Here is a 17,619-nt window from a genome sequence, read left to right on the forward strand (position 1 = left end):
GTCCCTCCCGGCACTTATTCCTGCAAGTGGCCTAAATGCTACAGCAGCCCATACACCTTCCCCCTCACCTTCATTTAGTGGTCCAGGTGAGGTAACATTTCACCTGCGAATCTGCTGGGGTCGTCATTTTGTCCAGTACTCCCGATGCAGCCTCCTCTACATTGGTGAGACCCTTCGTAAATTGAGGACTGCTTCTTCGAGCACCTCTGCACCATCCACCCCCACAAGCTGGACTTCCTGGTGGCTGAACATTTTAATTCCGATTCCCATTCCAACACGTTGGTCTATGGCCTCCTCTTGTGCCAAGATGGGGCCACCCTTAGGTTGGAGGAGCAACATCTTATATTCCATCTGGGTAGCCTCCAATAAATTCCCTCACTCCCTTCCTCTATTCCTGACTTTGACCTTTTTATTTCTTCTCACCTTCCCATTACTTCCACCTGGGTCCCCTCCTCCTTCCCTTTCCCCTATGGTCCACTCTTCTCTCCTATCAGATTCCTCCTTCTCCAGTCCTTGACCTCCTTCCTCTGCCCCCACCTTTTTATTCTGGCATCTTCCCTGTGCCTTCTTAGTCCTGAAGGAGGGTCTCGGCACGAAACATCGATTATCTATTCTTTTCCATAGATGCTGTGTGACCTGCTGAGTTCCTCCAGCATTTTTTGTGTGTTGCTTTGGATTCCAACATCTTCAGACTTTCTCTTGTTTATGATTTGTTACCTTGTTATGATTTTGCACCTCATTGTTTATCTGCACTGCAATTTATTCTGCATTCTCTTGTTTTTCCCTTGTTTAACTTCAATGTACAGTATAATGATTTGATCTGCATGTACAGTATGCAAGGCAAGCTTTTCACTGTACCTTGGTACATGTGACAATATAAGCCAATTCCAACCAACCCCATTCCTCCAATTCCAATCCTAGCATTTTTATTTCAAAGTTCCAGTAGCTGCAGTATTTTGATCAATATTCTACTTGTTTCCCAAATTATTTTTGTGAGCATGCAAGCTGTTATTCTGTGTTTCTCATATTAATAGTCCCCGATATTTCAGAACACCCATATTTAATGGATTTAGACCTATTCTTAATTCCAAAGTGGATTACTTTGTATTTTCCCCACACTACACCTAGGCTAGTGGCAAAATATTGTGAGGATAATACCAGCCATTTCATCATTATAACTTTGTTTTATAGCCCTCTTTTATGCAGTTTTTGTATGCTTGCAAGGCTTCCTGAACTACAGAATAAGGAACTTAAAGACCCATTTATCAAATCTGACATTATATTATGCATTTAATTAAAGCATTTCAGGCAACCGAGAAGTCAATAACCATATATTAATACTTTTTATTATTCAGATGGTATAAAATTGAAGCTCTCATCAGATTTGATCATGTAATAGCTATTGGGCTTTTTTAAATACATGTCTCTTTATCAAAGTCGCCATCAGTTACAGCACAATTCCTCTTTGTAAATAAATGTGTAACCAGTACAACAATTTTCCAGCCATTTTGGAGAAATATGGCTGGAAAACCCATAAATTTAGCCAAGGTTGCAATTGCAGAAAACATGCGTGGATGGAGAACGTATGAAAAAACCCTTTGGCATTTTCCCATCAGATTTTAAGGCCTTAAATGTGAAAAGGAATTTTGTAAACTAGAGAGCTGAGGCAGCTTTGCATTTACAAAATCTCCAAGGATAGTCAAAAGAATTAAGGAGTCTCTGCCATATCCGTGCTGAGCACTTTTTGTTAATTCGTCTCCATGAAGTAGCCTTGAGGATAAGAGGATAGCTGGATGCCTTCTCTTGTTTCTCTGTCTGACTCAACTGGGAAACTTTGTCCAACTCCTAGCACTTGTCTTACAGTCATGTTCACCCTGGAGGTCTCCAGGTACTTTGAACAGATTTCCCAGTCACCTTCGTTGCTTTGCTGGTTGTTGCTAGTGCTTGTACCTTCCAAACAGCTGGGGAGTGGCCCTCCTTCCAAATTGGGGATAATCCGGGGTACTGCATGGTACAGAAGACGGCTGCTGCCTGACATGATCATGATGTCTCCGCTGTGCATAAACAAAGGCTGGGGAGGATCCTGTCTCTTTCGGCCTCCGAGAAGAAACACAGCAGACTGGCCAAAACTGGAGGATGAAGATGGAGAGAGAGATAGATAAATAAATAGATAGAGTGAGAGATAGACAGATGGAGATAGAAAGATAGATGGGGATAGAGAAATAGAGGGGGGTAGAGGGAGGGGGAAAGGGGGAGAGGGAGAGGGAGAGAATTTAACAATTTCAGTATATTTAACCTGCCAATTTTCTCCACTTAACAGTCAGTGGAGGTAGGACAATGATGTCATGTCTGAGGCTCAAAAGGGATTACAGGAATAAGGGGTGCACTGCAAAATCCAACTGTCAATAAAATAAGCTTCAACCAAAGACTAGAACAAGACTTCACAGTGTAGATGTGGTTAAGCAGAGTGAATGATGGAGAACTGCCAAGAGAGACAGAAAATGAGGCAACCAAATAGGTAGAAGGGACATGATGGTAATAGCCATGAGGAATGTTGCAGAGGTGAAAGTGAATAACCTTGTGGTGAAAGGAGAGAGTACAGAAGTTAGCATAAAAAAGGACCTAATAAACAGAACTGACAAATGCCATACAATGCATTCAGAACAGACATCATCACATAGATTATAATTTGTGAGGAATCAACAGAAATCCAAATATTAATGTCTTAAAATAAACATGATATATCATTACTCTTTTGTACTTATTATCATGTTGCACTGAAAATCTGGCCCAAGACTCTGGATTTTCATTCTACTTTCAGAATAGCAATATCATGGCAGTGTGACTATACTGAGAATGTTTGCTTCTGATGAAGCATCAAAATTCTTCTTTAGCCTGAAGCATTTTTTATACAGTAGTTGAATTGGAATCTGGAAGGTTGATTGTACAAAACTTTGAAAAGAACATTTTGATGGAATTTGAGCATGCACCCATGATCTTTCCCCCTTCAGACAACAGTTATGGCAATGGTTCTCCTGTTATGATGTGTGTGACACCTACTGCCTTCAGAGAGGGGCTGCTAGAAAACCAAGATTATCAAGCACTGACAGATAGAAATTGTGCAACAGTGGAAGAGAATGCAATTTAAGTTTAGAAATGGTCAGTGTTTTGCAAAATGGTAGAATTACTTTCACATGCTGTTTTTTTATTGCTCCCTCCTTCCACTTAGCAATTCCCTGCAGTCCACAAAGTCATGAAATATTTTGCAAATGCTGCTGAGGAAGAATTTTACAGTCTTTGTTCAATTGAATTTAGTGTTTGCAAACTGTTCTCCTTTCAAGTCTGTGTATATTACGATGTGGAGGCTAAACCTTAGCATAAATAAAGGGCATTTAGACCAGAAACAAGAGGTTCTTTTCGTTGGGGACACAAGAGACTGGAGATGCTAGAATCTGGTGAAAATAGCAAACTGCTGAGGAAACTCATCTGGTCTAGCAGCATCTGTAGAGGCAAAGGGATTGTCACTGTTTCAGGTCGAGACTCTGAAGCATCAGATTGAGTGTTCAGACGGAAGATAGTCAATACAAGAAGGTGAGAGGTAGGGCTGAGATGGGCTAGTAGGTGATGTGGAACCTGGTGAGATGGGAAAGGATGTGAGGGTGGTACAGGGTTGTGGGGGGGGATAGGTGGAGGAGAAGAGGGAGAAGTGGGGGTTTAGAGATAGAGGTTGGTGCATGGTAAAATGGTGAAAGGATTGAAAAATCCTTTTCCATGCTGTGAACACTCCTGGAGAGATGGAAATCAAGCCTAAAAGTTGAAATAAATTGTTCTTAAAGCTACTGGCTTGATGCACTAGAAACAGAGGAACAAAAGTCAGTACTAATAATAGTAACCTTCAGCTTAAAGCATTTAAGCAAAACTACTAGAATCAAAGACTGAAACTCCCTCATCATACCAGCTCTTTAAAAGAACTAAAAGCAGACAATGCTGAGAAATTGCAGCAAGTCAGACAGTATCTGTGGAAAGAGGAACCAAGTTAATACTTTAGTTGGAGACCCAACTCCAATGAAAGGTTGGCCCATGATGCTATGCCGGTCTTTTAACTTAAGATTGATCTAAGATCAACCTAACCTTTCCCTACCACATTTCTTCCATTTTTCTACCAATGTGCTTGATTAAGAGTCTCTTAAACACCCCTAATGTATTTGCCTGTACCACCACCCCTGGTTCCATTCCCCCTAAACTTTCTCTCCAAACACATTAAAATTATGCCCCCTCGTATTTTGAACATAAATCATTTACTCTTTATTTCTTTCCACAGATAGTGCCTGATTTGTTAAGTGTTTCCAGCATTTTCTATTTTATTCTAGCTTACCAGCATTTGCAGCCTTTTGATTTTTAATGCAATGGGCGTAACTGAATTTACATCCCATTCCAATTCATTGCATCCCCTCATTTCCCCCCAAAAATCCAGTAAATTTTCAATCTTCATGTATTTATCAATTATTTTTCAAAATATTATAACATTATTCTTCCATGTAATATATTACTGATCATAAACAAATATGCAATAAATTCTTCTGTATTTCTTCCCTGATTCTTTTGGCAGTCATATTAAACCACTATCCTCTAATTACTAGCACTTTGCCACTAAAAACATTACCTGACACAGACCATGAAGATCAGCAGAGGCTTTCAAAAAGAGGTAAAAAGGTGGTATTTTATTCACTTTTCTTTACCTGAATGACAAGAGGGGTTTGGAGTAGTCCATCTCAGATTCATCAACATGAATACCCAGTGAAGAGTCAAGATGATAATAGTTCAATATTCCTGCTTCTGCCTTAAACTGGTGGAAACCGCAAGCTGCTGCAACCTGTTCTGACAGGTATGCGAGGTCTACAGGAAATGTTGTATAATGTTCAGCTGAATACCTCTGCAAATGGAAAGACCAAAGGATAGTCAATTGCACCCATGGCAAAGAACCCTTTAAGGAGCATTATCACTGGCTGCAGGGGGTGGGACGGTAGAGTAGTGCCAGCAATCTCCAATCGGAGTTCAATACCTGCAGCCGCCTGTAAGAAGTTTGTACGTTCTCCCCAAGACTGCATAGTTTTCCTCCAGGTGCTCTGGTTTCCTTCCACATTCCAAAGACATACTGTTAGGGTTAGTTATTATTTGTATATCTGCCTAAATGTCATTTAAGTGTTGCAAGCTTGCACTCATTGTCAGGAACAACAAAGAACTGATTGTGGACTTCAGAAAGGGTAAGACAAGGGAACACACACCAGTCCTCATAGAGGGACCAGAGCTGGAAAGAGTGAGCCATTTCAAGTTCCTGGGTGTCAATATCTCTGAGGATCTATCCTGGGTCCAACATATCAATTCAGCTACAAAGAAGGCACAACATCAACTATACTTCATTAGGAGTTTGAGGAGATTTGGTATGTCACCAATAATACTCGCAAATTTCTACAGATGTGTGACGGAGAGCATTCTAACTGGCTGTATCACTGTATCACTGTCTGGTATGGGGGGTGGGGGGGAGTGAGGGGAGCTACTGCCCAGGATTGAAATAAGCTGCAGAGAGTTGTAAAGTTAGCTCAATTGTGGGCACTAGCCTCTGTAGTATCCAGGACATCTTCAACGAGTGATGCCTCAACAAGGCAGCATCCATTGTTGAGGACCCCCAGCACCCAGGAGAAGGTACAAAAGCCTGAAGGCACCTACTCAATGATCAAGAACAGCTAATTCCCCTCTACCATCCAATTTCTGAATGGACATTGAACCCATGAACACTACCTCACTACTTTTTTAGTTTTTATTTTGCACTACTTATTTAACTATTATATATACATTATATATATTTTTTCTATTGTTATGTATAGCATTATACTGTTGCTGCAAAGACAACAAATTTCATGACATATGCTGGTGATATTAAACCGGATCCTGATTTTAATTGAACTTGGTTTTCTCTCTTTCATTGGCTGCTTGTTCCATATACCCACCACACTCTGAGTGAAAAACACTGCCCCTCAGGTCCCTCTTAAATCTTTCCTTGCTCAGCTTAAACCTATGTCCTTTTGTTATGGGCTCCCCTCTGGGAAAAAGATCATGAACATCCACCTCATCTGTCAGGAGCTTCCACGTCCTCCAGAAAATACTGATGACATTATAACTGAAAACATCATCGATTGCATGAGGCTCTAAATATAGACAACCACACTGATCCTTAAAGGGACCTACAGTACTCTCTTCCCTAGTTACTTTTTGCTCCTAATTTGCTTCAGAAACAGAATCAGGTTTATTGCTACTGACATAAGTTGTGAAATTTGACGCTTTGTGGCAGCAGTACAGTGCAGGTACAACAAGTTACTGTAAATTCCAATAAAAGTAAATAACTAGTGTTAAAGACAAATAGCAAGGTGGTGTTCATGGGTTCATTGACCATTCAGAAATCTGATGGTGATGGGGAAAAAGCTGTTCCTAAAACACTGAGTGTGTATGCTTATAGATTATTTTAGGATTCTCCTTTATTCCCTGGAGAGGAATAAACAGTTCAGCTGAGAGTCAGTCAGCATCTCTGGAGGGGAATAAATGGCCAGCTTTATTGGGCTTAGACCGTTTTGATGAAGGGCCTTGGCTTGAAAAGAATGGCCACCCAGAGATGCGGCCTGATGTGCTGAGCCCCTCCAGAACTTTGCGTGCGTTGCTCAAAGTTTCCAGCATCTGCAGAATGCTCTCCTTTATCTTGTTTTCCAGGTATGTCTCATGGTCCATTTTTGCCTTCCTAATTTTGTTTTTGGGTGGTGTGGTGGAGATATGTCTCTACCAAAGGAGGTGTAAGGTGCTCTTTCACTCCGCTAGCCTGCAGGTCACCCTTGGGAAAGGTGTAGCATCCACTTAGCCACCACCCCCCCCCCCCCCCCCCCCGGAGATTATGATCATGTGAAACTATGGGAGCAGGTGGTGGATGGTTGTATGAGCAACTGGTGCCTATCACAAGTCTTGGTTGTGCGACCAGATGCCAGGCAGACAAATCCTTGAAGAGTATTGATAATGGCTAGGATCACCCGTCTTGTAAAGACACTGCCCAGAAGAAGACAACGGAAAACCACTTCTATAGAACAATCATGGTCACAGTCCATGATTGCCTACATCATATGACACGACATGTAATGACGATGATGAAGTTCCTACATCCCTTACAGTTCTCAAGGGACTGGCTTGAACCCAGCCACCTGTACCTAACATATGTCTCCTTCTTTTTCCTGCCCAGACCCTTAGTAGGCTAAGACACAGGAAGACTCCGAACATCCTGGATAGTAGCAGTAGACGGTAGTACAAAAACATTTGCAGAAGCAAAGACACAAAATGCTGGTGGAACGCAGCAGGCCAGGCAGCATCTATAGGAAGAAGTGCAGTCGATGTTTCGGGCCGAGGGTTAGTCCTGACGAAGGGTCTCGGCCTGAAACGTTGACTGTACTTCTTCCTATAGATGCGGCCTGGCCTGCTGCGTTCCACCTGCATTTTGTGTGTGTTGCTTGAATTTCCAGCATCTGCAGATTTCCTTGTGTTTGCAGAGGAAAAGAAATTACTTGGACGACTAAGATTGTTGGGATGAATTTGTGAGAGTTGGAGAGGTTACTGAGCAAAGGCTTCTCCTCAGTGAACGAAGTGGATTCCAAGAGGCTGGTCAAGAAGGTTCAGCTGCTTGGCGTTCAGGATGAGGTAGTAAAATGGATTCAATATTGGCTTTGCGGGAGAAGCTAGAGAGCGGTAGTAGATGGCTACTTCTCGGACTGGATGCCTGTGATTAGTAGTGTGCTGCAGGGATTGGTGATGGGTCTGTTGTTGTTTGTCATCTATATCAACAATCTGGATGATAATGCAGTAAATTGGATCAGCAATTTTGCTGAGAAATGGCAGATGAAATTTAATGCAGACAAATGTGAGGGGGACAAACTAGAGTAGGATTTACATGGCAAACAGTAGGCACTGAGTACAGGAGAACAGAGGGATCTGACAATACAAAAGTGACATCACAGATAGATAGGGTCGTAAAGAGAGCTTTTAGCATATTAGCCTTCATAAATCAAAATATTTAGTAGAGGAGTTGGGATGTTAGGTTGAAATTGTATAGGATGTTGGTGATGCTTAATTTGGAGCATTGTGTGCAGCTCTGGTCACCTACCTACAGGAATAATATCAATAAGATTGAAAGAGTGCAGAGGAAATATACAAAGATGTTGCTATGTCTTGAGGACCAGATTTATAGGGAAAGCTTGAATAGGTGAGGACTTTATTCCCTGGAGCATAGGAAAATGAGGGGAGATCTGACAGAGGCCTACAAAATTACGAGGGGGGATATTGCGTTAATGTAAGCAGGCTTTTTCCAGCGGTTGGGTGAGATTAAAACTAGAGGTCATGGGATAAGAGTGAAAAGTAAAACGTTTAGGGGAAACATGAAGTGAAACTTCTTCACTCAGAGAGTGGTGCGAGTTTAGAACAAGCTTCCTGCAGAAGCGTGTGTTTCATTTCAACATTTAAGAGAAATTTGAATAGGTACATGGATGGGAAGGGTATGGAGGGCCATGGTCAGTTGTAGATTGATGGGCAGAATAATAGTTTGCATTGATTAGATGGGCCTTAGAGCCTGTTTCTGTACTGAAGTGTTCCATGACTTTGGTTAACTTTGCTTTCAACTAAGTGCGAAGCTGACAAGAGACTAGGAGCTGGATAGGGAGGAAATCACAAAAAAAAATGGAACTTGATAAAAAGGACTTTTGCTTGATAATATACTTAATAGATGTTTTCTTAAAATGCTTTTTCAGTCATAGAGAAAAATTACCTTTGTTTCCCAGTTGTAATGGTATCCTAAGGTAACCCATCGCAGCTTCTCTAGCAAGCTTTTAGCCTCTCGTTTACCAGGGCATTTTAGCCTACCAAAAAAAAAGAGAAATGAAATTCCATTAAAAGCTGGACTTTCATTTATTCGCCTTGCATTCCTTTGGGTTACACAGCACTTCGATATAGCAAACTTCATCCGGGGAATTTCTGCTCTAATGATATCAATTCAGGATAGTATATCACTGAAGTAGGTCCTGACATTCTTCCACCCCTTCATTGTTGATGCGAAAAGGTGGCTCATATCTATCAGTACTGCTCCTAGCAGTGTGGACTAGAAACTCACCCAAGCACATAAAACATGTGGGTCGTGATTGGCAGCTAAGGGATTTGAACTGCACATTAGTTAGAGTATAAGCTTCGTGTTCCTTGCAGTCAGACACCTTGAAACTGAAGTTTTTTAGTTTTCAGGAGTCATACAGTACTTTATCAATGTTGACTGTCTCTGATGTTAGGGTAGGCCTAAAACACACAAGTTTTGTTCTTGATTCAAAGAAAAGAAAACCAAAATTTATGAGGTGCCCTTTAGCTCTATAAAACATATTAAGGTGGCCTTGCAATGAAGATTAATAACTTAATCATAATCCTTTACAAAACAAAAGAATAGAGTATGAACAGTGACAGGGTGGGAGTGGGGAAGACAGCAAGTGACAGGAATAAGGAAAGACAAAGGGTCTGCAATTCTTCGAAGAAAGATTTGATGCCTTTCCATTGAAATCAACTAAAGAAAAAAATAACAATTCTCTTCACGCTGATACAAGATTCTGACACAATTCCTGATTGGCAGAAGGAAAGGTTATGTCATGAAAGAGAGAAAACACTGGATTTTCTTTCAATTTTTGCATCCATGAAGCTTGTATTTGGGGAAGGGATGATGGAGTTTGTGGAGGTGGGGAGAAGGGAGATACAAACAAAGGGTTACATGATGTTCTTTGTATATTAAGTCAGAATGTATTTAGCTTTATTGATTAGGAAATGTAACTTAAACAGATCATTACAGTCCTCCACTTCAATAACTATTTATATTTATATAGCACCTGACATCATAGCATGTCTTGAGGTAACCAAATAGAAAATGACAAACCCTATACAACTTTAAGAATCCAACTTTAGGAGGTGCTAGCATTTATAAAGTTCTTGACTTTCTGCCCAGCCTACAAGACTATACGAATAACTATGCCACATCCACCTTTTAAATTTCATTTTATGGACTTGCTCTGAATATTTAAAATGAATTTACATATGGGTAGCAAGTTCTGAAAAAAAAAGAACATTTGGTTCTCACATTACATTCAGATCACCAAGGAATGATTACCTATGTGATAATCAGTATCACTGTCTTTTATAGCTACTGGTGCATTCATGGGACACATTTTAAAATTAGAGCTTCATTTTCTATACATTCCTTCAATGTTAATTAGCAGCTGATGTAATTTAAACTACCATTAAATAGTTCTAGTCAGATGTGTTAACTCATTTGTGGCTTTTAAAACAAAGTGCATTGCATCCATTTAGATCACGTCAATTTTATAAATGCTTACTGAATGATGAATGGGAATACTAACATTGAAAAAAACCCAGAATACTCATTAGGTTGGATTCAGTATCTGTGAAGACAGGAACAGAGTTGTAATCAAATATCATCAAACCAAAACATTAACATTATTGGCATAATTTTAAGATGATAGGAGGAAAGTAGAGGTGGGGGGGGAATATCAGAGTTAAGTTTTTACAGAGTGTAGGTGAGTGAAATGGGTGCGGGTAATGGCAGATACATTAAGGGCATTTAAGAAACTCTTAAATAGGCATATGGATGATAGAGAAATAGAGGGCTATGTAGGAAGGAAAGGTTTAGATTGAACTTAAAGGCTGTCAACGCCAAAGAGCATAGCTATGAATATTCTATGAATATATCCACAGAAGCTGCCTGACCACCTGTTTATTTTCAGCAATTTATATAGTAGACTTCCAGCATTGAAATTAAGCTGTTATCCAGCAATATAAAGCCCAGTGATATCACAAACAAATAAAATCTGCAGATGTAGGAGGCTGAGAGCAACACACACACAAAATGCTGGAGGAACTCAGCAGGCCAGGCAGCATCTATGGAAAAGAGTAAACAGTTGACTTTTCGGTCAAAGCCCTTCATCAGGACAGAAAAGAGTAAACAGTCATGTTTCAGGCCAAGACCCTTCTTCAGGACCAGTGATGTAACCACATCAATCTAACCTGTACACCTTTGGAATGTAGCAACATAGTCTAACAATAAAAATGTTTTATCGTATCATCTAGAACACGACTGAGCTACGTTTTAGCAATGCAGACTTTAGGACATGTCAGCTCTTTCTGATATCTTAAGATATTTGATGTGGATGGTAGGGCAGTCTTATTTTCAAAACAAGCCTCTTTTATACCTGCATTTGTTTTCTTCCAATAGGAGATTAACTAGCTGAATTTACATTTACCAAAGCTCATTTTAGAGGATATGGACAGAATGTTTTTATAGAATAAAAGGAAAATTATGATGAGGATCTGGGATGCTTATACAGGATGTAGTGCAATAAATTAGTACCTAAACACTACTGTGTGGCTTCCAAGTGTAAACATAGCAAGTTTCAAATTTGACATGCAATAATGATCCTTACTAAAAAGGGAAATCTGAGAAGTAACATAAGTTACATTAGGATATAATGTACTTGAGAGAATAAAAACCCATTTCTTCTCATCAGTTTTCATAAGCTTTTTAGCTCCAGGCGTAATAATATGGCAACTCAGGGAATAGGAGGACAAACATTATTAACTGCAAGTAAGCACTGCAGTTGTGCAGTTATATGCCACACTGAAAAGTCAACGCAAAAATATCCTCATCATCGTTCTACATGAATAATGCCTTCTCCATTAAGCAACAGGAATTTGATCATTCCATTTTTAAGTGCTGAATAGTTATTGCTCTTCAATCATCAGGCTCCTGAACAGTGTAGATAACAAAATTTCACGACATATGCTGGTGATATTAAATCTGATGCTGATTCACTCACCTCAAATGATCACTGAACACAACCTATGGACTCACTTTCAAGGACTTTTATATCTTATGGTCTTAGGGACTCCACAACTCACGTTCTTAGTATTACTTCAAAGTAAAAATTTATTATCAAAGTACATATATGTCACCATACATCTTTGAGATTCTTTTTCTTTGGGCATATTTAGCAAATCTTTAGAACAGTAATTGTAAACATCAGGAACTGTTAACTAACTGTAAACAAACTGGGCAAATGCAGATATAAATAAATAGCAATAAATAACAAGTATGAAATAACAATATAACAGAGTCCTTAAATGAGTGTAGCTATCCCTTTTTGTTCAAGAACCTGATGGTTAAGGGGCAGTAACTGCTCTTGAACCCGGTGGTGTGAATCCTGAGGCACTTGTACCTTCTACCTGATGGCAGCAGCGAGAAGAGAGTACGGCCTGGGTGGAGAGGATCTTTGTTGACTGATGCTGCTTTTCTACAGCAACGTTTCATATAGATGCATTTCATGGTTGGGAGGGTTTTACCCGTGAGGTACTGGGCCGAATCCACTACCTTTTGCAGGAGTTTCTGCTCAGAGTGATTGGTGTTCCCATATCATTGTGCAATGGAGCCAGTTAGCACATTTTCCATCACACATCTATAGAAGTTGCCAAGGTTTTCGATGACATGCAGAATTATTATTATTATATTTTTTTTTTACAGGATCCTTAGCTCCTATACCACCAGGTTCAGGAACAGTTATTACCCTTCAATTGTCAGGCTTCCGAACTATTTGGACAACTTCACTCACCTAAACACTGAACTGATTCCACAACCAATGGACTCACTCGCAAGGACTTTACAACTCGTGTTCTGGGTAGGATTTACTTATTTATTTATTATCTCTTTTTCAATTTGCAAAACTTATCTTCTTTTGGGTGTCTGACAGACTTTGTGTGTAGTTTTGTCAATAATTCTACTGCAATTCTTTGTTTGACTGTGAATGCCTGCAAGAAAAATAATCTCAGGAGTATGTGGTGACATATACATAATTTGATAATAAATTTACTTGGAGCTTTGAAAACTGAATATCTCTTCAGATGCATATACCATATTACAGTAATTTACTCCAGACACTCAACCAGCCATAGAAACAACTAAAGTGCTAAATGTTTTTTTTAGAAATAGGTAGATTTGGAGAAGCAATAATAAAATAAATACTAGTACCAGTGGACCAGTTGTATTATTTCAATATATTATTTTTATTTCCCAGTCATTGAACATAGACTCAACAAACAGAATCAGCCTGTGATGAGTTTTTCAGAGCTCTGATGTGCTTCACCGAATGCTGAGCAGTCAGGCTGTGGCTTTATTTGGAGTCAGCTGGGCTTATAAGCCATGAAAAAGCACTAAAATTGTTGAATAATTTAATGGAAGTGCTTTAATCTATGTAGAGGATTTATTTTTAAGAGATGTGCTTGTCTCTCAATGTGTGTTGTGGGAAATATGTGCATATGTCCTAAACCTTTTTAGCATTATTCTCGTTGCTCCTCATTTTGCAGTTTTTCAAACTCGGGCTCCAATTTTCCAATGTCTGCCACTTCCATTCCCCAGGAATAATTCATTTGGCCTGATTTCAATTCATATAGAATGTGTGTTATAGATTCTAACTAAAGAACTTTACAAGAACACAATGTTAACAACAGATTAAGGCACAGACAAATAACTGCCTGGTGGATTGAAAACAGCATGTGTTCTTTGGCAGAGCTTACTCTACATAATGCCCACTTTCAACCTCTTCCCCTTTACTGGTTTGATGGATGATCTCTTTCTATTGCTATTTCTCAATCCTTATGAGCTAAGTTTTTTTTTGTTTTCTAGCGTTCACTTGCTGTTAGAACAAAGGGTCTTGGGAAATTAACTGTTCTGATATAAAAACAGGGAGCACTAAAGTTGCCTGTTTGCAGATAACCAATGTATGGGTACTAGGGAAAAAGAAAAGTTTCAAAGATTAGCCTTATTTGTCACATATACATCAAAACATTCAGTGAAAGGTACTGTGGGCGTGAAATTAAATCAGTGAGGATTGCGTTGGCATAGCCCACAAATGTCTCCGCACTTCTGACGCCAACACAGCATGCCCATAACTCACTAAGCCTAATGTCAATGGAATGTGGGTGGAAACCCATGTGGCCACAGGGAGAATGTACAACCTTCTACAGACAGTGGTGGGAATCAAACCCCAATCTTACAGTGATGCAATAAGATAATATAGTAAACATCTTTTCAGTTTGTTGCGAATATCTTTATTAGGGTTTTCTGTTCCATTGTACAGCTAGTTCCCTAAGCATTTAGTACCCTTCTGAATGTTTTGACTCAGAAGCCTCAGTTGATCAGAGTTGACCACAGATGTTGCAGTCTAGCTGCCTAGATACGTAAGCTGTTGCCCATGTAGCAAGCTCTCCTTCTCCACGCATCTGATTAACCCTAAGAAACAGCAGAGACATAGTTTGGTACCAGCAGTGTCGCAGAAGTTGCCAGTCAGCATTGAACTCAACACAGGACTGCCTTAGCGATTTTCCCTGGGGGTTTACTCCCGAAGCCTTCTCCATGAGGGGGTATAGCTGCAGGGCAGTGGAGGTTTGAGATCAGAAATTTTCTTCTCCTAGATGAGCTGCCAACCATAGCTGATGGGCACCATTTGCCTGCAGTGACTGGGGCAAAGGCTTTAGTAACCTGCCTTTGCCCCTTCTCCTTTTAGTAGAAATGGTTCCACTGGACTTAGTTGTCAGAGGCCAGTTGAGGTTCACACCAGAGCTCCTTAGCGCGACTCGAGTAGCAGCAGTACTCTCAATGGAAATGATTAAATATTCTAGTTTCAGCCTGATGCAGCTAAAAAGCACAACTGCTTCCAAGGTCAGTACAGTCAACAAAGATGTCTTAATGCGTTTAAACAAACTATCGCTGCTTAAAATTGATGGAAACAACACTGATTGTGGTTGGAAGCATCCATGTAGGATAACTCGGAGGAAACATGGGTGCAGAACGGGGTTACAAGTGTGTTTAAGGAAACGGTGTTTTAAACTCCCTATACTGACCATCTTGCTGGCAAATGTACAGTCTCTGGTGAATAAAATTGATGATCTCAGTGCTAGAGTGCTGAATCAGAGGGACATTAGGACCGCGTGTGTCCTTTGTTTCACGGAATCCTGGTTAATTCCTTCCGTACTGGATGCAGCAATTCAGATAGATGGGTTTACTATACATCGTCAGGATATATCTATAGATTTTTTCCAAAGCAGAGGTGGAGGAGTATGCCTCATGATCAACTCTTCTTGGTGCACAAATATATCAGTGCTGTCCCAATTCTGCTCACCAGACCTGGAATATCTATCATCTAAGTGCTGTCCTTTTTACTTACCACAGGAATTCTCCAGGATCATTTTGGTAGCAGTGCACATTCCACCTCAGGCTAATATCAAGCACAAAACAGCGCACTCTAACGCCTTCACCATTGTTTGGAGAGATTTTAACCAGGCCAGTCTTGAAAAAAATCACTAAGCAATTACCATCAACAGATCATTTGCAATACCAGAGGAAACAACACACTGGAACATTGCTACACCACCATCAAAAATGGCTACCGTGCTATTCCACACCCTCACTTTGGGAAGTCTGATCACCTGGCTGTACTCCTACTCCCTGAGTATAGGCAGAGACTGAAGACTGCAGCAGCAGTAGTGAGGACCAAGAAGGTTTGGACAAGGAAAGCACAGGAGTGCCTACAGGACTGCTTTGAATTGGTAGACTGGACTATATTCAGGGATTCATCTTCGAAACTAGCTGAGTATGCTGCAGTTGTTACTGACTTTATTAAAACCTGTGTGGATGAGTGTGTGCCCACAAAGACTTACTGCACATTCCCAAACCAAAAGCCGTGGATGAACTGGGAGGTATGTCATCTGCTGAAGGCTAGATCTGCGGCATTTATGTCTGGTGATCCAGGCCTGTACCAGAAATCCAGGTATGATTTGTGGAGGGTTATTTTAAGGGTGAAGAGACAATTTTGAATGAGGTTGGAGGTGGCATCAGATGCACAGCAACTCTGGCAGAGATTGCAAGACATTACTTCCTACAAAGTGAAACCCAATAGCATGAATTGCAGCAATGCTTCACTACCAGATGAACTCAACGCTTTCTATGCACAATTTGAAAGGGAGAACAAAATTACAGTTGTGAAGATCTCTGCTGCACCTGATGACCTTGTGATCTCTGTCCCAGAGGCTGGTGTTACACTGTCTTTAAAGAGAGTGAACCCTCGCAGGGCAGAAGGTCCTGATGGAGTACTTGGTAAGGTTCTGAAAACCTGTGCTGACCAACTAGCGCAAACATTCAAGGACATTTTCAGCCTCTAACTGCTATGGGCAGAAGTTTCCACTTACTTCAAAAAGACAACAATTATACCAATGCCTAAGAAGAATAAAGTGAGCTGCCTTAATGACTATTGCCTGTGACTAGACTGAACGCCTGCCCCAGCAAGGGCCTGGACACAATGCAATTTGCCTATTGTCGCGATAGGTCAACAGCAGATGCAATCTCAATGGCTCTCCATGCAGCTTTAGACCACCTGGACAACACAAATACCTACATCAGGATGCTGTTCATCAACTATAGCTCAGCATTTAATACCATCATTCCCACAATCCTGATTGAGAATTTGCAGAACCTGGACCTCTGTAACTCCCTCTGCAATTGAATCCTCAGCTTCCTAACTGGAAGACCACCATCTGTGTGGATTGGTGATAATATATCCTCCTTGCTGATGATCAACACTGGCGCACCTCAAGGGTGTGTGCTTAGCCCACTGCTCTACTCTCTATATACACTATATGGCTCTATATAGGCATAGCTCAAATACCATTTATAAATGTACTGATGATGCACCATTGTTGGTAGAATCTCAGGTGGTGACGAGAGGGTGTACAGGAGTGAGATATGCCAACTAGTGGAGTGGTGCTGCAGCAACAACCTGGCAAATGATATCAGTAAGACGAAAGAGCTGACTGTGGACTTCAGGAAGGGTAAGACGAAGGAACACATACCAAGCAACAGACACAAAATGCTGGTGGAATGCAGCAGGCCAGGCAGCATCTATAGGAGGAAGTACAGTCGATGTTTCGGGCCGAGACCCTTCGTCAGGACTCAGCCCAAAACGTCGACTGTACTCCTTCCTATAGATGCTGCCTGGCCTGCTGCGTTTGACCAGCATTTTGTGTCTGTTGCTTGAATTTCCAGCATCTGCGGATTTCCTCGCGTGAACACATACCAATCCTCACAGTGGAGAGAGTGAGCAGTTTCAAGTTCCTGGTTGTCAAGATCTCTGAGGATCTAACCTGGTCCCAACATATTGATGTAGTTATAAAAAAGGCAGGACAGCGGCTATACTTCACTAGGAGTTTGAAGAGATTTGGCATGTCAACAAATACATTCAAAAACGTCTATAGATGTACCATGGAAAGCATCCTGACAGGCTGCATCACTGTCTGGTATGGGGGGTGGGCCACTGCACAGGACCAAAAGAAGCTGCAGAGGGTTGTAAATCTAGTCAGCTCCATCTTGGGTATCAGCTGACAAAGTACTCAGGACAATTTCAGGGAGCAATGTCTCAGAAAGGCAGCTTCTATTATTAAGGACTT

At 40.8% G+C, this 17,619-nt stretch overlaps 1 protein-coding gene across 1 annotated transcript in view; it reads right to left on the reverse strand.

The window, feature by feature from the left end:
* Nucleotides 1–1,324: 1,324 nt before the first annotated feature.
* alkbh1 (alkB homolog 1, histone H2A dioxygenase) overlaps nucleotides 1,325–17,619 on the reverse strand; it is a 51,144-nt gene continuing 34,849 nt past the window's right edge. Inside the window, exons 4-6 of the mRNA XM_073039301.1 lie at nucleotides 8,852–8,942; nucleotides 4,740–4,933; nucleotides 1,325–2,129 (exon numbers count right to left, since the gene is read on the reverse strand). Coding sequence (XP_072895402.1) covers nucleotides 1,748–2,129; nucleotides 4,740–4,933; nucleotides 8,852–8,942 — 667 coding nt within the window. The 3' untranslated portion in view covers nucleotides 1,325–1,747. The remainder of the gene's footprint in view (nucleotides 2,130–4,739; nucleotides 4,934–8,851; nucleotides 8,943–17,619) is intronic.

This window comes from Hemitrygon akajei, chromosome 3 (assembly GCF_048418815.1).
Source record: "Hemitrygon akajei chromosome 3, sHemAka1.3, whole genome shotgun sequence".
NCBI classification, from domain to species: Eukaryota; Metazoa; Chordata; class Chondrichthyes; order Myliobatiformes; family Dasyatidae; genus Hemitrygon; species Hemitrygon akajei.